This window comes from Vulpes vulpes, chromosome 1 (assembly GCF_048418805.1).
Source record: "Vulpes vulpes isolate BD-2025 chromosome 1, VulVul3, whole genome shotgun sequence".
Lineage (NCBI taxonomy): Eukaryota > Metazoa > Chordata > Mammalia > Carnivora > Canidae > Vulpes > Vulpes vulpes.
In genome coordinates, this window is record NC_132780.1 from 65,152,657 (window position 1) to 65,175,775 (window position 23,119).

A 23,119-nucleotide genomic window follows, 5' to 3' on the forward strand; every position below is an offset into this window, starting at 1 on the left:
CTTTGAAGACACGGACTCCCACTGGGTAGGTCTGGGTGGTTCAGAAACTCTGCATTTCTAACAAACCCACAAGTGGTGGTGATTGCTGCTGTCTGGGGCTGCACCTGGCTTAGGCGTGTGCCTCAGTGCCCTCATGTCTGAGTCCCAGCTCTGCTGGTAGCTGGTCAACCCATGACACATTCCTCAAACCATCTGAGTCTTGTTTCCTTGCGAACCGAAAGGAGTAACAGGTGCCTCTGTGCCATGTAAGCATTGGTGTGCCTGCCCACCTGTGGGAGGAGCTTGATGCACAGGAACTTTTAGTATCCTGGCTGCAAGGGGTTGAGACTGAGGGATTAGTATGGGCAGCAGGCAAAGCAGGGAGATACCCCCAATGGCAGCTTTTCTTCCCCGTTCCTCTGCATGACTGAAGTTGGCCCTGACGAACAGGTGATTTTTTAGCCAACCGGAGCTTGCCAGGACCTTAGGGATTCTCTACAGTAACTTACCCAGCAGGATTGAGGCTGGTACATCTCGATGCAATCTGCTCACCGCCAAAGGGGAATTTGCTCAGCTGTAGCTGGGCGTGGTTGCACAGAAGGCCACGTGCCCCTTAGTGACCCACAGGCAGGAGGAGAGCCGAGTAGTACTGTCTTCCTTGATGGATCTCATGTGAGGACCTTTGGCAGCTTACTCAAAAAGAGTAAGATAAGGTTTCACTTCTTTTGTAGAAAAAACTCAACTGCCTAAAATGACTGATTTTCATAAAAGCCTTGAAATAATGTAGCACGTGTGACATGAGAGGTCCTCATCAAAGAGAGAGGTCTACTGTGCTTCCCAACATTACTCTGAAATGTTCTGTATACTACAAAGTTGGAAGAGTTTTGCAGTGAACAGATGAGCTCCTATTATTTAGATTTCTACCACTGACGTCTTACCACTCTTGCTTTATCACACGACTGTCCACTCAGTAATCCATCCGATTCTGGATGCAATTCAAAGTAAATTTTGCAGTCAGTACACTTCCCCTAAAAGCTCTGTTTTTAGCATGATTTTGGCCTATTACTACCTTTTTGACCAGAATTCTGTCCCCCTTATGAACAAATATTTATCTGAGTACATACGAACTCAGTGTTGTGCTGAATGAAAATAGGGATGGTGGCCAACAAGCACATGAGAAAATGCTCCCCATCACTGACCATCAGGGAAATACAAATCAAAACCACAATGAGATACCACCTCATACCATTGAGAATGGGGAAAATAAGACAAGAAACAACAAATGTTAGAGAGGATGTGGAGAAAGGGGAACCCTCTTGCAATGTCGGTGGGAATGTGAACTGGTGCAGCCACTCTGGAAAACTGTGTGGAGGTTCCGCAAAGAGTTAAAAATAGACCTGCCCTACGACCCAGCAATTGCACTGCTGGGGATTTGCCCCAAAGATACAGATGCAGTGAAACGCCGGGACACCTGCACCCTGATGTTTATAGCAGCAATGTCCACAATAGCCAAACTGTGGAAGGAGCCTCGGTGTCCATCAAAAGATGAATGGATAAAGAAGATGTGGTTTATGTATACAATGGAATATTACTCAGCCATTAGAAACGATGAATACCCACTATTTGCTTCGATGTGGAGGGACCTGGAGGGTATTATGTTGAGTGAAGTAAATCAGTCGGAAAAGGACAAACATTATATGGTCTCATTCATTTGGGAAATATAGAAATTAGTGAAAGGGAATAGAGGGGAATGAGAGAAAATGAGTGAAAATATCACTGAGGGTGACAAAACATGAGAGACACCTAACTCTGGGAAATGAATGAACAAGGGGTGGTGGAGGGGGAGGTGGGCGGGGAGTTGGGGTGACTGGGGTGGTGGGCATTGAGGGAGCGCTTGGTGGGATGAGCACTGGGTGTTGTGCTATATGTTGGCAAATTGAACTCCAATTAAAAAATAATAAAAAAAGAAAAAAAAAAAGGAAATAAGGACAGAATTAAAAATAGACGATTTGGCTTTCAATTTTAGGGCTTATTGGCCAAAATCTTGTGCAAGCGCAGAGCCTGATTGACAAGGTTTAAACTGACAGTGAAAGAGTGTGTTAATGACCAGAGTTTGATCGGGAATTGGTTCTTCCATTTCACGTGGCTGTGGGAACACTGGACAGGCCTAGGAAATCACAGCACACATTGAAAATGTGAGCACGCCACATGCACTGAAACATGCAGCTCATGGGGTTGAGCTGACATTCTTTTTTTTTTTTTTTGAGCTGACACTCTTTTTTTCCCAAGTTAGACTCTCTCATCTTCCTCCCATGCACAGGAGCATTAGTGAATGAGTAGATGGCAGGCTGTAAGGTTGGAGAACAGAGTCCTGCTCTTCCCAGAAGTATGTATGCAGTCCACAGCGAGGCTCATCCTGGTATCTGCAGCTCTGCACCCTGACCTAATGGGTCTTGTCCACGCAGTTACCCCCTGGCACCTGCTGCACAGCCTCTGAGTCTTCTTCACCCCCTGGGTCTGAGCCCATTCTGTGAATTAACCTCTGCACTCGTAGGCTTCTGGAGGCTTGAGAAGCTCACTAACCAGACATCCCAGTATTTCCAGCCCATCTCCTACATCCCATTTGCTGTGTTCACAGCACGGCCAAGGGGCATCTTTTTCAAGGACATGGGGGGCAGACCTGTCAGGTGTTTGCCTGTGACGTGTGATGATCACCTGATCTTCATTTTGACTAGGTGGACATTTCATGGGATTTGCCACCGGTGTTTCAGGGAGTCCTGCCAAAATGTTCGGAGCCTATAAAAGATACAGCTCTATTTCCAGCTAGCCTCCCTACCCACTCAGTTCTTAGCTGCCCCCCAAGAATGGGCAAAGCAGTGGCCCCAATGGTGTTCACACCCAGATCCTCAGAACCCATGAATATGTGACTTTGCATGGTGATGGGCAGTTGAGGCAGATGGAATTAGGGCTGCCAATCACCTGACCTTGCAAGGGAGACAGTCCTGCTATGCAGGCGGGCCCAGTCTAATCAAAGGGCCTTGAGAGATGGGCCGAAGAGTCAGAGAAAGGTGTGATGTGATTGGCTTCACAGACAGAGAAGGGGCCGTGGGCCAGGGGCTGCATCAGCCTAGAAGTGGGAACACGGCCCTGCTAACACCTTGATCCTAGCCCAGTGGGACCCGTTTGGGACTTGTGACCCACAGAGCTGTAGGTGCTAAACTGGTGTTGGATTGAGCCATGAAACTTTCCTGCCAGCTGTAGGGAACTGAGTGCAGGGTGGACAGGCCATGTTCTAGGGCGCTGTTGAACTTTAGTCTCAGTGACAAATGAGTCTGAGGTCTTGTCCTGTCGTCTCCTGTATTCATACAGCGAGGGTTCTAAGAGGCCTAGATCCTGTCTACAGTGAGGGAGAGCCCAGCCACGTCCATGTTACCTTCTCTGTACGTGCCGCATGCTCATACCACCATTTCTCCTCCCTGGGACCCCTCACTCACCCATCCGTCCCCTACCCCTGAGCTCCTGGTGTGATCGACTGTCCGGATGGCTGGTGGTCATGTTGGGATGGTCTGGTCCTGTGCGTGGGTTTAGACGTCGGCACGTGTCAGGCTGTTTAGCTCTGCCTAATTTACAGAGAACCTTCTGGAATAACTGGACCCCAAATCCAAGTAAATGGAAGGTGCTGCTCCACTGACTGCCCTCCTTAGCCAGCTCGTGGGAGTGGCCAGCAGTTGTGATTCTCCAGCTTGTGCCTACCAGGCAGGGCCGTGTTTAGGCTCCTGGTGGTCACTGATTAGACAACTTCAAAAATCCTAATTTCATTTTACCCGTGCTTCTTTTTTTTTATTAAATTAATTTTTTATTGGTGTTCAATTTACCAACATACAGAATAACACCCAGTGCTCATCCCGTCAAGTGCCCCCCTCAGTGCCCGTCACCCATTAATCCCCACCCCCTGCCCTCCTCCCCTTCCACCACCCCTAGTTCGTTTCCCAGAGTTAGGAGTCTTCATGTTCTGTCTCCCTTCCTGATATTTCCCACACATTTCTTCTCCCTTCCCTTGTATTCCCTTTCACTATTATTTATATTCCCCAAATGAATGAGAACATATAATGTTTGTCCTTCTCCGACTGACTTACTTCACTCAGCATAATACCCTCCAGTTCCATCCACGTTGAAGCAAATGGTGTTACCCGTGCTTCTCAACAGGACCTGGTAAGATAAAGGCCCAGCTGAGACCCCGTTAGTTGAGATTCACCTAAGTAGAATGTCCAAATGTATGTTACAGCTCCTGAGGAGAGTCTTTCTTTATCCGTCCTCCTGTATTTTGGCTACTGCTTGTCATAAAGCTCACTGCATTTTCTTGGGTTGGCCACTTTGGTTTTTATAAATATCCTTGAGCAATAACTTCCTTCTTCCTGTATTATGCTGATGGTTGGATTTGTGGCATAAGGAATATTGTTTATTTTGGCACCATACCCGGCACAATTGCTCTGTTACATGTTGGGAGTAGGTGTCGGTCAGCTATTGCTAGGAAAAAGCAACCGTAAGGAACCACCCTGGAAATCTGAGGCTTTGAATGACAGCTATTTATTTGTACCAGCGTGTGGTTTGCCTGGCTGGCTCTGTTGCCCTGGGGACGCTGCGGGGACCTACTGGTCCAGGATGAGCTCGAGCCCAGCTGGGCCCCTCTGCCTCTGTCTGCAGGTGGATGCGGTGGGCGTGACTGCTGACTGGCAGCAAGATGCAGGCATCTTGGTGAATCATGGGGGGATTTCAGCTCCCTCCCGCATGCGGAGTGGGTGTGATCATGCCGTTGCTTGCTGAATTGCAGGAGCAACCAGAGCTTCTGTCTCCCACCCCAGTGCTTCCGTCGGCAGATTCCAGCCCAGAGCCCTGCTGGCAGAAATTCTAGGACACGTGGAAGCCCAGATGCCCAAGCTCTGTGGCACAGGGTAAGGGACAGATTTCTGGTCCCCAAAACATGTGAAGCAGAGTCTCTGTGAGTGTCCCGCTCAGAGCCACAGACCCGGGGCGGTGCTGTATGTGGCTGCCTGGATGGAGCAGCTGGGGGCCCTTTCCACTGCACAGACAAGGGAGACCACAGCGGACGAGGCCGGGGAGGCCCACTGGTATCCACTGTCTGCACAGATGGAACAGCTTCCCGCCCCATCCTGCAGCCTTTCCCTAGCTTCAGGGACAGCTGCGTACAGCACACTTTCCCTTGGAGGAGAGAGGCTTCCGTGAGAGCCGTGGACAAGCGCAGGTGAGGGTGGGGTGGCCTCCTGGGCCCTGGTGGGGTTTGCTCCCCCACCTGCCAGCTCAGAGGCTCGCCCCTGGAGGCCCTGCTTGTCTGTCCCCAGATGCTGTTTGCACGGGGCCCTCGTGGCCATAGGCCAGTGTGTACTCTGCACAGAGGGACGCATGCTCAGAGTGCAGCTGGTGTGACCCAGGTCAGACGGGGCGGTGTCCTGGGGCCCTGAGGTGGGAGGGAGCGCTACGCAGTGGCAACAGCATGCTCACTCTCAGGGCCTCTGTGCTGAGCACCTAAAGCACCACTCCACAATTTTCCCAGAGTCGTGTAGCCACACAGGCCATGTGGGGATTATAGGAAACCAACTGCCAGGTTATAGTCTGGCAATGAGATCGCGGCACTTCCCCCACGGATGCGATACTGCTTTTTCTTGGCTTTTGTGAAGTTTTGCACGGAGGACTCCAGCCTCCTCCCCTATGACAGCCTCAGTCCTGCTGAGCAGGGAGCCAGTGTGGGCAGCTGCCAGCTGCGGAGCATGTGCTCCCAGCCCAGGCAGGAGCAGAGAGGAGCCAGGGTGTCCCCAGGGCCAGGCTGCTGCCCCAGCCAGGCTGCTCTCGGGGGCCAGGGCCTGAGGCCTGAACTGGGCCAGCACGGGTGTTGGGGCGGGAGCCTCTGTGGTCAGTCAGCTGCCTGGCCGGCTTGTGATCAGGGCCGTGACCTCTGAGCCCTGTGAGCCTGGCTCCGGCCCCGCCGGGGACGCGGGGAGCCCGACTGCTGGCAGTGTCTTCCTCAGCTGTCCGGGCCACGGAGGCTCAGTGCTCAAGGCTTTTTCCGATGCGTCCTCTGATGGATGTTTCCCCGGCCCGTGGTGCCGGGCTGTGGGATTGGGGCGTGTCGTGGTCTGGGTGTGGTGCGCGTTACAAATGACTCCACGTTCAACGGCACCGTCCTTGAATTTCTTTCTGGATGACATTCCAAGACATTTGTGGCACATCCACCCCATTCAGCATGGGCCACCCTGGGGCGCGGGTTGAGTCAGCCACTCAGGAAGCAACCGGAACCAAGTGCAGCTGAGTCTGCCGTGCAGAAGCCGCCCTGGGCATGGGCTCTGCCCGGCACACCTTTCTGCTCAGAGAGGAGCAGATGGAAGCCTGTGTTGCAACAGATACAAGAATCCAGGGAAGCACATTTTTGGTGATTCATGTGCGTATCACCAGCTTGGCTAATTCTCCAGGATGGAATTTTAATCCCTATGACTAAACCCTGCCATTCTTCATTTTGTTTCCACCGACACTTACTGAGAACTCATTAAGGGCACCTCGCACACATAACAGGAGAGGCATATTCTCACCACTTGTCATGAGATCCCTGAAGTGACGTATCTTGCCCAAGTTACCACGTGGAACCAAGTGGAACCACGACTCAGAAACAGCTTAGGGGATGCCTGGGTGGCTCAGTGGTTGAGCGTCTACCTTCGGCTCAGGGCATGATCCTGGGGTCCTGGGATCCAGTCCCCACATCGGGCTCCCTGCACGGAACCTGCTTCTCCCTCTGCCTGTGTCTCTGCCTCTCTCTCTCTGTGTCTCTCATGAATAAATAAATAAAATCTTAAAAAAAGAAAGAAACAGCTTAGTTTTCTTTTTCATATTCCAAGTAAGATACGGTGATCCCCTGTTTGTTCAGAGTCTTGCTGCATAGACTAATCTCCAGCATGATTAAAAATGCAGTGATTGTCCTTCTCCGATTGACTTATTTCACTCAGCGTAATACCCTCCAGTTCCATCCACGTCAAAGCAAATGGTGGGTATTAGTCAATCTGAGAAGGACAAACATTATATGGTCACATTCATTTGGGGAATATAAATAATAGTGAAAGGGAATAAAGGGAAAAGTAGAAAAAATGAGTGGGAAATATCAGAAAGGGAGACAGAACATGGAAGACTCCTAACTCTGGGAAACAAACTAGGGGTGGTGGAAGGGGAGGTGGGCGGGGGGTGGGGGTGACTGGGTGGCAGGCACTGAGGTGGGCACTTGATGGGATGAGCACTGGGTGTTATGCTGTATGTTGGCAAATTGAACACCAATAAAAATAAATTTATTATTAAAAAATAAAAAATAAACTTTCACTTTACTTAAAAAAATGCACAGTGACAATGAAATTGAAAAAGTCATTTGTTTGTGTTTGGATTAGATGATTAAAAATGAAAAAGGGGGGGGGAATCCCTGGGTGACTCAGTGGTTGAGCACCTGTCTTCAGCCCAGGGTGGGATTCTGGAGACCCAGGATCGAATCCACGAAGGGCTCCCTGCATGGAGCCTGCTTCTCCCTCTGCCTGTGTCTCTGCCTCTCTCTGTGTGTCTCTCACGAATAAATAAAATCTTTAAAAAAAAATGAAAAAAGGGCACCTGGGTCACTCTGTCAGTGAAGCGTCTGCCTTCGGCTCAGATCATGATCCAGGGTCGTGGAATCGAGCCCCGAGTTGGGCTCCCTGTTCGATGAGGAGTCTTGCTTCCCCCTCTGCCTCTGCCTGCCGCCCCCCCCCCCCCGCCCCCGGCTCGGGTGATGTCTCTGACTCTCTCAAATAAATAAATAAATAAATAAAATCTTTAAAAAAAATGAAAAAGAAAAACTGCACCTTGTTGCTCCTTTCCCCCATATAATAATAAACAAGAAAGATTAGCGATCCTCTGTTCATTCAATGCTAGTCCTCACCTAGTCCTCACTGGAGTTTCTCCCACTCCTACTGCTTGTTCTTGTCTTGTTTCCTTCTTCTGTGTTTATTTAGTATCATTCATTCACACTTCTCCAGCTTATTGAGTTGAATATTTCACTGATTTATTTTCATACTTCTTTTTTCTTTGTGTTTGCATTTAAAGATGCAAATTTCTCTCAAAGTACCAGCTTAGTTTTAGCTGATGGGTTTTGACACGAAGCACTTTAGTTTAAATTGAATTTTAACTATTTAAAATTTCCATTATAATTTCCTTTCTTCTCAGTGATTGCTTTTCTTCCACCTAAAACATATGACTTCTAATCAGTTATTTCCAAAGATGATTATTCATATGACCTAGGCCTAGGATAGTGGCCTACTTCCTGCTTAGTTTTTACGAAATTCCCATGTGTGTCCGGAAAACATATATAATTATGTTTCCATTTACCATCTGCTGCGTCATCGCTGTTGGATCAAACTTGTGGATGTTTTCAAACCCGTGACATCACTATTATTTCTGTACATTTATTGTCGACGTGAAGCAGAATGTGCACCTGCATATCTGCTCTCCTTGTTCTCCTTCTCGTGCTTCGAGCTGTGGCTTTGGACGTCTGGACACTGTCTGCCATCAAGTCTGTGCTTGCTGGTCTTTCTGGGGATTCTTCTGTGCACTACCATGCACTCATTTTCTTTCCTGCTTAGGGTTTGGAGCTATGGTAATTCCTCTGTCTCACAGCAGCAGAGTGAAACCAGCCCTGCCTGTGCTGCTGGGCGCTGACATGTGGTGGGCTCTTCCTGTCTACTAACTTTCTTAATTCAGGTTCTAGTTGGCTGTCTTTCAGCTGGATGGCCTCACACATTCACCATTTTCTGGACTACTGAAATATTCACACTGACTTTTACAAATGAATTTCTGCTGTTTTTCATCCTGGTCCTTTGATTCTTTTGTTTCCTTTTCTATCTCTGCAAGGTTGATTTTTAATATTTTTCCCAGTGTTGGCTGAAAGCTAGAGGTTATACTTCTATTTTATTGTAACTGTTGCCCTTAATATGTAACTGATATACTAGCTGTAATTTTTTTTTAAGATTTTATTTATTTATTCATAGAGATGCAGAGAGAGAGAGAGAGAGAGAGAGAGAGAGAGAGGCAGAGACACAGGCAGAGGGAGAAGCAGGCTCCATGCAGAGAGCCTGATGTGGGACTCGATCCAGAGTCTCTAGGATCACGCCCTGGGCTGCAGGCCACGCTAAACCACTGCACCACTGGGGCTGCTCTGTATTTTTTTTTTTTTTTAAGATTTTACTTACTTATTTGAGAGTGAGAGACATAAATAGTGATGGAGATAGTGAGAGACAGCATGAGTGAGAAGGAGAGGGAGAAGCAGACTCCGGCTGGGCAGGGAGCCCAACACAGAACTCAATTCCAGGATCCCAGGATCATAACCTAAGCCACCCAGGCACCCCAATACTTAGCTATGAATTTTGATGAAAAATATCTGAAGTTCTTCTATATCTGTTTCCCAGAGAAGAACAAGAGCTCCACAGGTGCATGAAGCGTGGGGAGCATGTCGTCCAGAGCTTGTCGTCATTGTTTGGGGTCTTGGTCAACTTCTGGTCACTGGTTTTCTCTAAAATCTCATTTCTTCTAGGTTCTTTCATCTTGCTGGAATACATTTTTTCAAGATACCTTTTCCCAGTAAAGTTTTGAAATCAAGTGATAATATCACTTGGTCTTTGTGTTTTCACACCGAAGCAGCAGTTTATCTCAGCATAAATGTCTCTGAATGTTCCACTGTGTCGCCGTCTGATATCTAATATCGCCGATGAGGAATCTGACATCTGTTTGGGCTTCAGATACTGTTTTTCTAGCCATTAGTGTTGTGATCCAGATTCCATTCAGTAAAGTTCTTTTTTATATATATAAATTTATCTTTTATTGGTGTTCAATTTGCCAACATATAGAATAACACCCAGTGCTCATCCCATCAAGTGCCCCCCTCAGTGCCTGTCACCCAGTCACCCCCACCCCCGCCCACCTCCCCTTCCACCTCCCCCCCCCAGTTCGTTTCCCAGAGTCTCTCATGTTCTGTCTCCCTTTCTGATATTTCCCACTCATTTTTTCTCCTTTCCCCTTTATTCACTTTCACTATTTTTTATATTCCCCAAATGAATGAGACCATATAATGTTTGTCATTCGGTAAAGTTTTTAAACTCTCCAAGTTTCATTCATGGATCTTAACTGATCTTTCATGTTCCTTATACCATTTTGTCTCTCAGTGGAATTTTGGGTGATCCCATGATGTTATATTCTCATGAACAAGTCTTTTCTTCAAGTGTGTTTCATCCAAGCAAGCAATGTTCTGTTATTTTGTCCTTTCACATTTACTGCAATTTATAAAATGATTTCTTAGTTTTATGTGGTGATCGTCCATTCATCTCCCCGGGGACTATGAGCATACTTCTTTTGAATTATTTCTCAGACCATGTTATTCAGTCTACCTTCTTTGCATCCAATGTAAATATGCATTTCACAATTTTAATTTACAAATTTATATTTATTTGAGAAAAATGCTCCAGCATTCTCTTTCTCTACTTCTCTCTCCTTGGGTTTGGAATTTGCTACTACGACTTTCCAGATTTGTTGGGGACCCCTGCAGGGTCTCCTGCCTATGGTAGAAGGACACCAGGGGGCAGTTCCCCAGCATGAGCACCTGGGGTCCCTGTGCACAGCACCAACCACTTGGGCTCCAGGCTGTCTGTGGAGCGCTCCTGTCCCATCATCCCGCCACAGGCCAGGAGGCCCAAGGCATGTGCTTGTGCTTCTTTCTCATTTCTGTTTGTGGAGAAACTATCTTGTTTTGAGCCTGGCTAGGTGAGATTCTTTTTCTCTTGTTATATTTTATATAAAATATCTATATGTTTGAAGTAAAGGGGATGCCTTGAAGCATAGACTAATAATGATCTTAGCTACAAGTTGCATTTTAGATATTGAATAATATAACTGTAAGGGGGTTAGGAATTTGGGACTTTACATTTCAGATATAGTTTGTAAACTAAAAAATAAGTTTTAAATATACCCACTCTCCACCCTACCCCCAAAGTAGGCACCTTCTACAGTCATTGCCATGAATTTCACTTCACTTAGTCTAAGAAAACCTAGTAAAAATTCTGGTGGCTCACCCTTGAGGAGATGGCCACCATCTCCTGTTGGTCAGCCTGTCCTCAGGTGCCCACTGCACACCAACTGCATTCATTTCCCAGGGGATCTAAAATTCCCATGTACTGTCCAGTAACCTTCTCCTCCTTTTACAGAAGCCCCTGGGTATGTAACACTGAGCAGATTTTCTACATGATAAAATATGTGTGTAATTATCTCCATATAGTGTTTTCCATGCAATATGCATTGTGTGTGTGTGCACATGTGTGTGCATGGGTGGTGACCTGTGGATCGTCCAAAACAGCCCTCAAGGTGGATCCGCTATCTAGCAGGTCAGCGCCTAACCTTGGGCCCTGTCAACAACACAGGTGGGGTTTCTGGTGGGTCAGGGTTATTGTGCTTCATTCCCTGGAGATTTCTATGCCATGACAATACTCCAGGGGGCTTTAGAAGCAGAGGATGAGACAGAGATACCGTTCTGCATGTACTTGTAGTTACTCGAAGCACACGGTCTGCCCCTCCAAATGCTGAGAGTGACAAGGGAAATCCTCACCAGCTTCTTGTTTGGTTTCTGCCTGTGTCCCTAAAATATGTGAGGTGTGCACTTTGCAGGCAGAGGGCAGGTACTGACACTGCAGCCAGCGGCCTCCTCCCATCTGCAGGGAAGTTGCAGAATTCCCTGTTCCATGAAAAGACTTTAGCACTTTTGCAGATTCTTTCCTCTCAAACACAGAAGCAAATGTGTGCTCAGCATCCAGCTCCATGGAGGGGGTCCCAGGATTCCTGGTGACACTGCTGCTGGGCTTTCCCCACACCCTCAAATCCCTGCATTCCAACCCTTAGAGCAGCTATTTGAGAATATTTGCATGTCTACAAGTAGACTTCATCCTGCAGAATCCTGGAGCTTCTCAGAGACCAACAGACATGCTATAGAAGCCTCACCCAGAGCCTGTACGCTCCACTTGTGGAAAGCATCATCGTGAACGGCTCCTGCGGGAGCCCGCAGCACACAGGTTAAATCCATGCTCATTGCAACACGAGGACGTTTTGAGGTTGAGAAGGATGCAACTTCTTGGTTCCATTCTTGCCGGGAGCCCTGGGCTAGAGCATTGGTGCTGAGGAAACATACCACTGAGTCTGTGTGGGCAGTTCATGCTCTGTGCCCCTGCCCTCCTGCTCTTTGTGCAAACGGTGCAGAGGGATGGTTCCAGAATTAGCAGTGCCCTGGGCTTGCAGTTCAGCGCTGACTCACCTGGGAGAGTGGTGACTCTGGAACTGGCTGGACCTGCCTCACCACCTGCACACGGGGCAGGGCCGCTGCTAGCAGGGAGTTTGCAGAGGACAATTACTGTGACAAGTTAGGGGAGAAGCCAGACACTGTCTCCTCCTGGACTTCGGCAAATTTAAACAAAGGAAATATTTATCCTGGACTAGGGATGTTTGAGAAGTAATGAAATTATTGAACTGAAATCTTTGGAGAGCTTGGTCTTGGCTGCACAGTGGGCCAGTCTGCCCAGCCTGGAAGCTCTGAGTTAATTGGTCAGGAGTGGAGTTGGGAAGAGCCAGCTGTCCCCCATGAAACCAGAGTAACCGAGACGGTAGGCTGGGGCTGGGGCTCTGCTTTCTGGTCTGATGTCACCAAGGCCTCTCCAGAGAGGCCGCCTGATGACTGAGGCACAATGTGATGCTGTGTTTTTCTGAAATCCATGAAACAAACCGACGTGGGGCAGCAGGGTGCATTCTGCATTGTTTTCTGCCGTGCTGGCTCGTGAAACGAACACTTTAAATACCAACTAGTTTTAGGCTTTGTATCTATGGTGAATCTTTGCACTTCCTCCTCAGTCAGGGCTGAGCACCCATGTGAGGTGCTATTCCCATTTCTGGGGCAGACCTTGGGCAGCCTGTTGAGTGAAAGACTTCACTGGAGGGCCTGCGGGCGGCAGAGAAGCTGTTCGGGGGCCCAGGACACGGGTCCCCACCCAGATCTGGCCCTTTCAGCCCTGCAGCTTTGCACAGACCACATTAATGACTCCAACAAAAGAAAACAACACTAGTTTTTTCCTCTAAGATCACCTTTACCTCTGGACTCAAATTAATGACTGCGTATCAATAGAAGTAGATTTTGGGGAGTTAGGAAGGGTTTGATCAAGGAGTTGCAGAGCATGATGTGGGCGTGAAAATGCTTCATATCCAGTGGCCTCAAGTGCCACAACATTGGTTTTCCTTAAGCTTCAGGACCAGATCACCCCATGAAAGCTGGGCAACAGGGAAGTCAGGGTCTGAGACAGATCCAGCCACCTGAGTGACCCCATGTCCACTGTGTGTCTTATACATTGTGCATCATCTTTGCTATGAAGTGACTTGTGTTGCTGTATGTGTCATGCATGTGCAAAGGTCAGTCCATGTTCTGAAGCATAGGACCAGATAAGTTGCCTGACTCACTGGTTACTCAGTAACTGGTCCACTTTGGGACTCCGTGTCCTTCCCACCGCAGTCACAGTGAGGCTCTTGGTGGTCTTATCCCTACTAGTGTCCAAGTCTCATTTACAAGGTTAAAGAGAGAAGGAGAGCTGGAGCGTCCTCCTTTCGGTTATCAAAATTCACAGATGTCCTAGGACAAGGAGGTTTAATCCTCAGGCAAGATCAAAACCAACACGTTATGCCGTGCATGCAAGGAAAGCCAATATACATGGCCACAGACCAGTGAGATATCTTAATGCTCCTGCTGCTCAGAATCATATTTGAAGTAGGTGGCTAAGAAGAGTAGCATTGAATAGCATGTTAAAATTCTGTTTTAGGAAGAAATTCAGTCTCCTTGTTTCTAAATTTCCTCTTTTGATGAATGAGGGGCCAAGTAGTAATTTCTTTGTGCAGAAATTCCAGACCTTTCCCCCCATCCACTACAGTGAGCTCTCCAAGCACGCAAAAGGGCAAATCCTGGCGACCTTTGGAGCAGAGAGTCTGGCAGCTGACTTGTCCATGCACAAACACATGTTCTCATCTGGCAGGAATCCAAGTCCATCACAATTAACGAAGACATGAATTTCTCTCTTCATTCCAATGGCACAGCTGGGTTTTATCTCCTTCACACTTATTGTGCTAGATGAAGCATCCATGAAGACGGCCATCTCCAGTCACAGGAGCTGTAGAAATTCCAAGATTTCCTGTAATTTCCCTATTGCCTCTAGTGGTAGGGATGAGACTGGGACAGGGCTCTGACCCTCTGTGAGCAGGTTTGCCAGTCTCCCCCCAGGAGACTCAGAAGTGTGGGTCGGCCTTGCCTTGACCTCCAACACAACCAGGTTTGGTGACTTCACCTTGAGTTTTCAACCTGGTGCTCCTTCTCTCTATGAATGTTTTCTTTTTTCCTTGAGGATGTGTATGGAGTGCACCTACAAGGCCTGGTGCTAGAAATGGCATCTTCTCACATTCTACTCTGAGTGGAGGGGAGGTATTCCTGGTTGTCATGGGGGAGGGTGATTTTTACATTGTAAAAATAGTATTTACTATATGCTGGTGGAGTTTTAAGACTGTTAACTAATGTAGCTGTCAGATAGGTTGCCTGAGGTGGATGCTGTTATAATCCTCATTTTAAGATGGAGATGAGGCATGTGAGGTCACGATAGTGTCAGCAAGATGACACAGCTGGCGAATGGCCTGCTCCAAGTTGTGCTGAGTGCTGTGCTTTACTGTCTTTACTACTGATGGGCCACATACATTTTGCATGGGGAATGGGGAAAGTATGAAGGTTCTAGAGAATCTTGAATTTGGAAAAAAGTGTCTATGTTCAGACCTGTTAAGATAAAAAAATTTTGTAGGCAGAGCTGCATGATCTGCCCTACCCATTGTACACTGGGAAGGTGGCCTTCTGTGAATAAAGAAGAGGTCTCCCTGCCTGTGGAAACACCAAGAAGAGGAAATCAGAACATGTGGAGGCTGTGTGAGGGTTGAGGACTGCTAGCAAACATTCAGAAGTTTGGCAACTGTTGGAATCCACATTTGAAGCTGGAATCCATATTCGACATGCAGGGAGGACGAGTGGATCTACAGCCCAGAATGTCTGTCTTGTTCTTCCTGTATTCTTCAGTTCCTGCTGGAAATGGAAACCAAATGGTTTCCATTAATGGCTTATTAATCATTTTTCAGGATTTGTCTATTATGTGAACATAAAGTGTGTGCTACGGAAAAGCAGTCTATTATGTGTTACATGTGCAAACACCTCGAGTTTTATAAAATCAGGCTTATGACGTATGCTCTTAATTCTTCAAATGAAGTATTACTATAGCAGCAAGTATCACCATGAACAGACATTTCTGCAAAGAAGACATATAGATGCCAACAGACATCACTCGGCATCAGGGAAATACAAATCAAAGCCACAATGAGACACCAACTCACACCAGTGAGAATGGCTAAAATTAACAAGACAGAAACAACAGGTGTTGGCAAGGTTGTGGAGAAAGGGGAACCCTCTTACACTATTGGTGGGAATGCAAACTAGTGCAGCCACTCTGGAAAATAGTATGGCGTTTCCTCAAAAAGTTAAAAATAGAGCTACTCTATGACCCAGCATTTGCACTACTAAGTACTACCTAAAGGATAAAAAGATACAGATTCTAAGGCACCCTGATGTTTATAGCAACATTATCAATAATAACCAAATTGTGGAAAGAGCCCAGATATCCACTGACTGACGAATGGATAAAGATGTGGTATATATAAATATAGTGGAATATTAGTTATTAGAAAAGATGAGATCTTGCCATTTGCAATGACTTGTATAGAACTAGAAGTTATTATGCTAAGTGATTTAGTCAGAGAAAGATAATTATCATATGATCTCACTCATATATATGGAATTTAAGAAACAAAACAAATGAACACAGGAGAAGAGAGGAAAAAATAGAACAAGATGAAATCAGAGACAGAGACAAACCATAAGAGACTCTTAATCATAGGGAACAAACTGAGGGTCACTGGAAGGGAAGGAGGTGAGGGCATGGGCTAACTGGGGGATGGGCATTGAGAGGGCACTTGATATGATGAGCACTGGGTGTTATATAAGACTGATGAATCACTGAACTCTACTTCTGAAACTAATAATATACTATATGTTAATTAATTGAATTTAAATTAAAGAAATAAAAATAATAAAAAAATAAATCTGGGAAAAGAATAGAAAATATATAGTAAAATAGTAAATTTAAATTAAATGTAAATTAAATGTATTTGAAAATTGTGGATGTTTTCTTGTATAATGTATGTAGTTACATTGCTGTGCTTTTGTTTTGTTTTTATTGTTCTTATTTATTTTATTCCCCAAAAAGATTTATAACAGTAACAGTTTTTAGTCAAAATGAATAATTATTATCAGGGAGAAAGAATTGGAAACTGATAGGAGAAGCACTTTAACTTTGATATAATATTTATGATTATGCATAGTATACCATATAGCATTATCATTGACAAGAGTTTAAAATTTAGGCATGTTAATGTCAAAAATATTATAAACAAATTTATGAAGACAAATTATAAAGTAAGAGCTAATTTGGACAGACATGAAAAATGATTAATGTTATTAATAATAGTACTATTTAGATTAATAGGGAAAAAAAGCTGGTCAGCTATGTTAACAGACAATTCAAAAATGAAAACTGAAAATGGCCAATAAAATTAAAGATTTAAACATTGAAAAAAAAAAATCTACTGGAGGACTGTTCTAGTCATTTTTTAAAAAGCAAAGTGAATACAATATATGGACATCCTGAAGGAAAAAAAAAAAGAAGCAGCAAGTCTCACTTACCTGAGGTACATTGTTATTTGCAGACCACATGGCTTACAACAAAAAGGTTTATATATTTTTTATAGCCAATTGGTATTTTTATATAATTTAAATAATCTTGGACAATTCCCATTATCTACTTCATTTAGTCTAACATATGGTAGCATTTATTATATTTTTAAAATTATGGTTTACTGATAGTTTACATAAAGTCCATTCTATGTGGTATAAAATTAAACAATAATTAATGGATGGATACAGCCATACAACCTTCACCACAGTCAAGAGGGAGGTGTCTCCCACCAGATATCAAGTCTCTCCAGAACCAGGATGGGAAATATCCCCTCACCGGGGTCTTGTGAGTCCCTTTGTAGTAAACTTTTTCTTCCCATTCCAGCCACTGATTTGATTTCTGTTCCTTATGTCTTTTCAGGAAGTCATACATTTTGAATAACACACTAGATATTTAGTGTTTTTATTCTTTCATGTAGGATAATGGTTATGAGACATTTTGTATTGTTGCATGTATCAATAGTTTGTTTCATCATATGGTTTCACATTTGTTCATACATTCACCAATTTGTGGAAGTTTTGCTTGTTTCCAGCTTTTATGTATTATGAGTAAAGTTACAGAAACATTCATGGACACCTCTTTGTGCCAATGCATGTTTTTCGTTTTTTTTTTGGATAAATAACTTACATTTGGGATTTCTGGGTGGTATATGAAATGTATGTCTTATTTTATAAGGAACTGCCAAAATGGCCTTTTTATCTTCCACTAGCACTGAATGTATAAGAATTCCCCTTGTTTTGGGCAGCCTGGGTGGCTCAGGGTTTAATGCCGCCTTCAGCACAGGACCCGGAATTGAGTCCCATGTCAGGCTCCCTGCATGGAGCCTGCTTCTCCCTCTGCCTGTGTCTCTGCCTCTCTCTCTCTCTCTCTTTCTCTCTCTCTCTCTCTCATGAATAAATAAATAAAATCTTAAAAAAAAGAATTTTCCTTGTTTCACAATGAGAGTGAGGTATTTTTTTATTCTAACACCAGCTAACACCAGCTAAATAAATGCAAAATGTGACTATATGCCTATTTCAGTTATGGACAAAACTATGTGAATTCTAAATAGAACATGGCCAAATGAATTCAGCTGTGCACTTAAAAATGCACTTTAAGGGCACCTGGGTGGTTCAGTCAGTTAAAAGTCTGCCTTCAGCTCAGGTCATAATCCCAGAGTGCTATGATTGAGTCTCATATCAGGCTCCCTGCTCAGCAGGGAGTCTGCTTCTCCCTCTCCCTCTACCCTTTTCCCTTGCTTGTGTGTACACGCATACATCTCTCACTCTTAAATAAATAAAATCTTTAAAAAAAGCTTTTTGATTAAGTAGGATTTGATTTCTAAGTGCAAGATTGGTCCAACATTGGAAAATCTAATGACTTAATTCACTACTTTGATAAAGAGAAAATATTTTGTGTTATCTCAGGAGATGCAGAAAAAGCATTTAAATCCATTAATGTTTAGGATTAAAAGGAAATCTAACAAAGTAGGAATACTTCCTTGGTATTGGTGGTGATCTCTCCCTTATCATTCATGATTTTATTAATTTGAGTCTTTTCTTTCTTCTTTTTAATAAGGCTGGCTAATGGTTTATCTATCTTATTAATTCTTTCAAAGAACCAACTCCTGGTTTTATTAATATGTTCCACAGTTCTTTTGGTCTCTATTTCATTGAGTTCTGCTGGAATATTTATTAACTCTCTTCTTCTGCTGGGTGTAAGATCTATTTGCTGTTTTTTCTCCAGCTCCTTTAGGTGCAAGGTGAGCTTTTGCATTTGAGTTCTTTCCATTTTTTGGATGGACGCTTGTATTGCGATGTATTTCCCCCTCAGGACTGCTTTTGCTGTATCCCAAAGATTCTGGACGGTTGTATCTTCATTCTCATTAGTTTCCATGAATCTTTTTAATTCTTCACTAATTTCCTGGTTGACCCTTTCATCTTTCAGCAAGATGGTCCTTAACTTCCACGTGTTTGAAATCCTTCCAAACTTCTTCTTGTGATTTAGTTCTAATTTCAAAGCATTATGGTCTGAAAATATGCAGGGGACGATCCCAATATTTTGGTATTGGTTAAGACCTGACTTGTGACCTAGAATGTGGTCTATTCTGGAGAAAGTCCCATGTGCACTTGAGAAGAATGTGTTTTAGTTGGGTTTGGATGTAAAGTTCTGTAAATATCTGTGAAATCCATCTGGTCCAGTGTATCATTTAAAGCTCTTGTTTCTTTGGAGATGTTGTGCTTAGAACACCTGTCGATTGTAGAAAGCGCTTCATTCAAGTCACCAGGTATAAGTGTATTATTATATAAGTATGTCTTAACTTTGGTTATTAATTGATTGATATACTTGGCAGCTCCCACATTAGGGGCATAAATATTCATGATTGTTAGGTTCTCTTGTTGGATAGATCCTTTCAGTATGATATAGTGTCCCTCAAAAGAAAGCAGGGGTAGCCATCCTTATATCAGATAAATTAAAGTTTATCCCAAAGACTATAATAAGAGATGAAGAGGGACACTATATCAAAGTAGGAATAGGAAAGAGATTCTCGATCTGATAAAGGTATATATCAATATTTATAGAAAAATATTATACTTACTAGATTTTACATGCATTCTCTTTAAGATTAGGCATGTGACAGGATAGCTACTCTCACCTCCTTCTAATGTAATATTGGAGATTCTGATCAATAAATCACAGAGAAACAAATGGGAGTAAAATGCTTGAAAGAGGAGAGACAAAACTCATTATTTGCAGATTATTTGATTCATTTAATTGGAAAAACTAACAGAATCATTAAGTTTTTAGAAGTAACATAATTCAACAAGGTTTCAGTAAGGTTGCTGCATGTAATATCTAGTTACAACAATCAACATACTAGTAATAACTAACTGAAATTAAAATAAAAATAAGATTTCCTTTATTATAACAAATAACATTTAAAAGCAGCTAAAGCTTAACTAAGAAGAAGGAATAATTATGGAGAAAACTTTAAAGCTCTAATAAAGTGCATAGAAGATCTGAATGGTATTACATATCCTTTCTTTTTAAAATTTTTTTAAAATTTAAAGTCAATTAGCCAACATATGGTACATCATTGGTTTAGAATGTAGTATTCAAGAATTCATCAGTTGTATATAACACACACTGCCCTCCTTAATACCCATAACCCAGTTACCCATTGAACAGCCCTCATTTTGTTCCCTAGAGTTAACAGTCTTTCATGATTTGTCTCCCTCTTTGATTTCTTCCCATTCAATTTCCCCTCCCTTCCCCTATGATTCTCTATGCTGTTTCTTTAATTCTCTGTATGAGTGAAACCATATAATAATTGTCTTTCTCCAATTGACTTATTTCACTCAGCATTATACCCTCCAGTTCCATCCACATTGATATAAATGGTATTTACCCCTTCTGATGGCTAATATTCATATATATAATTAATATATATAATTAATATAATAAATGTATGATCTATATCTATATATCTATATCTATATATCTATATCTATATCTATATCTATATCTATATCTATATATAACAGATCTTTATCCATTCATCTGTCAAAGGATATCCCAGCTCCTTCCACAGTTTGGCTATTGTGGACATTGCTGTTACGGACATTGGTGTGCAGGTGCCCCTTTGGATCACTATATATCCTTTCATAATTTAAGTTACGACTTAATATAAGAATGCCAATACTTCGCCAATTTATAAATCTATTGCAATCTTAATCAAAATTCCAGCAAGATTCAATAAACTTATTCCAAAAAATATTTATTATATAAAAAAGATCCATAAAAGGCTAAGTCAACTTTATATTTTCTCTATCAGAGATATTAAGATATTAAGACATTGAGATATTAATTAATATTAAGATATTAAGACACACAAACTACATAAATAAAAAATAATGCAGCATTGGTTCAAGAACTAAAATAAAGCCAAAAGAGTATAATTGAGAATTCAGAGATAGATCCATGTATATTTGGGAACTCAATACATAGTAATAAGGTACCATAAAACCCTGGGGAACATATGGATTTTTTGGTATAATGTTTAGGGAAAATTGGATCTCTATAGTGAGAAAAGGTGAAATCATATTTCTATTTAAACATTCACACATCTAATGATTTAAATATCTAAATGTGAAAGGTAAAACTATAAATAAATAGGGGAAAAGGTAGAATAGGTTTATGACCTATGCTTTGGAAAGACTTCATAAAACTTGAAAAAACTTGTACAAAAAACGAGACAAAATTTGATGAATTTATTTTCATTAAAATTAAAGATTTATTTTTAATGAAGGACATGATGGCAAAGGCAATGGTCAATAACTGACAGTATAATATTTAAATCTGAAAAATGAGTAATATGTTAAAAAAATGGACCTTGATTCTTGCTGTAACTCAGTCACTTAGGGCCTCTGTGGGTTTTTGTTTTGTGTTTTAAAGATTTATTTTATTGTATTTTATTTATTTATTTGAGAGAGAGAGAGAGAGAGAGATTGAGAGAGCACACAAGTGGAAGGAGCAGAGGGAGAGGAAGAGAGAATCTCAAGCAGACTCCATGCTGAGCATGTGGGGCTCAACCTTATGACCCTGAGATCATGACCTGAGCTGACGTCAAGAGTCAGACACTTAACTTCCTTAGCTACCCAGGTGCCCCAGGGCCTGTGTTTTAGTGTTACCCTTGTGCCTCACCAGCTCTCACTGAAACCAAATCTCTGTGAATGAGGGTGGGTGCTTGTATTTACCTAAGGCCACTTCATGTGATAAAGATTCAAAATGAGGCCACCAGTTGAGAAGGATTATTGTGTGTACTGTTCTGGAGACTTAATGTAAATTTAGTTGTGGGTTATTATTATTTATCTGTCCTAGAGCTCATGTGTTTCCTCAATAACTATACAATTTTTCCTTAATTCTGGATAATTCTAGTTATTATCCCTTCAAATATTCTGTGTTTTCAAATCTCATTGTTCTCTCCTCCTGTAACTCCTTTTAAATGAATATTTACACTCAGTCTGTTGTCTAAAGTCTCCTTCACATTTTTCATCCTTTCAACTCTGAGCTGCATTCTGACTGATTTCTTCACACCTGTCTTCCAGTTCATAAATTCTCTCTTCAGCTGTTCCTAGTCAGCTCTTAATTCATCAATTGAAAGTTTATGTTTACTGACTCTTATTTCTAGCTTCACCGTGATTGTTTTCAATCTTACAGTTCTTTATTATAGCAGCTAATCCTTTTATTATATTCCTAGCCATTTTAAACTTACTGATCTGAAGACCATGTAGTTGTCTGTGGTGTCCAGTACTCACTCCATTTATGCTGTATGTTGTGTCCACTAACTCTAATTCTCAGGAAAAGGTCCAGAGATGACCTTCAGCAGAGCTTATCCCTGAGGGTCCTGCTTTTGTGGAGGAGTGGTTCAGGGGGTCTTCGGTTTGCTCTGATGGGTGCTTTGGGAATATTAGTAGCTGAGACTCCTTTTTTTTTTTTTTTCTAGTTAGTTCCTTGATATGGATTTCCTTGTATTCTATAGCATAAGCGAAAACTGCAAATTCCCTCTGGGCTGCCCTTGGTTATGGTATTGGAGGTGATTTCCTCACCTCAGGCTGAGATATCTTGTCTCCCTGGCATCAAAGTGGCCTTCCTCTCCATGCTTCACTCAAATCTAAACGTGTGTATCTTCAGACTTTGGTCGGTTTTCTTGGCCCAACTCCCTTTATCATGAGACCTCACGTTCCCACCTTCTATGTTCACATGGCGACTAAAGCCCAGGATGTCCCCTAGCATACACACACTTTGCTTTGACTGTGATTTCCCTGGGCAGAAAGTGATGTCATAACCTTGTCACTCTGGCTTTCAGTTCCTTTGTCAGGCCTGTCTCTCTTTTCCTGCAGCTCAACTGTATGTATGAACATGGCTCATCCAACCTCAGAACATGAGTCCCTTGAGGAGTCGCTAGCCTAGATTTTGCAAGAGCAGTGGTGAGGTCAGTACCCCTGCTGCAGTGGACAGCATACACACACTGTCATGGATGTCCTGATTTTATTCAAGGAAAGAACTCATCCCTGTTCCTTGTAGTTTGTCTTTCTGTCTCACTGCCTTTCTGGGAACTTTCCACACACATGGTTATCACAGGAGCAGTGATAACTGGACGTGTGAAGTTTTTTGGGCCTCATGGT

General features: G+C 43.3%; 1 protein-coding gene across 18 annotated transcripts in view; it reads left to right on the top strand.

Moving 5' to 3' along the window:
* WDR27 (WD repeat domain 27) overlaps nt 1-23,119 on the top strand; it is a 235,284-nt gene that overhangs the window by 185,190 nt on the left and 26,975 nt on the right. For 8 of the 18 annotated variants that reach the window (XM_072765782.1, XM_072765839.1, XM_072765829.1 and 5 more), the window contains one exon: nt 4,684-4,897. The exons of the other annotated variants lie outside the window; for them this stretch is intronic. In XM_072765782.1, coding sequence (XP_072621883.1) covers nt 4,684-4,803 — 120 coding nt within the window. In that variant the 3' untranslated portion in view covers nt 4,804-4,897. Of the gene's footprint in view, nt 1-4,683; nt 4,898-23,119 lie in introns of those variants that run through there. 18 annotated transcript variants of the gene reach the window in all.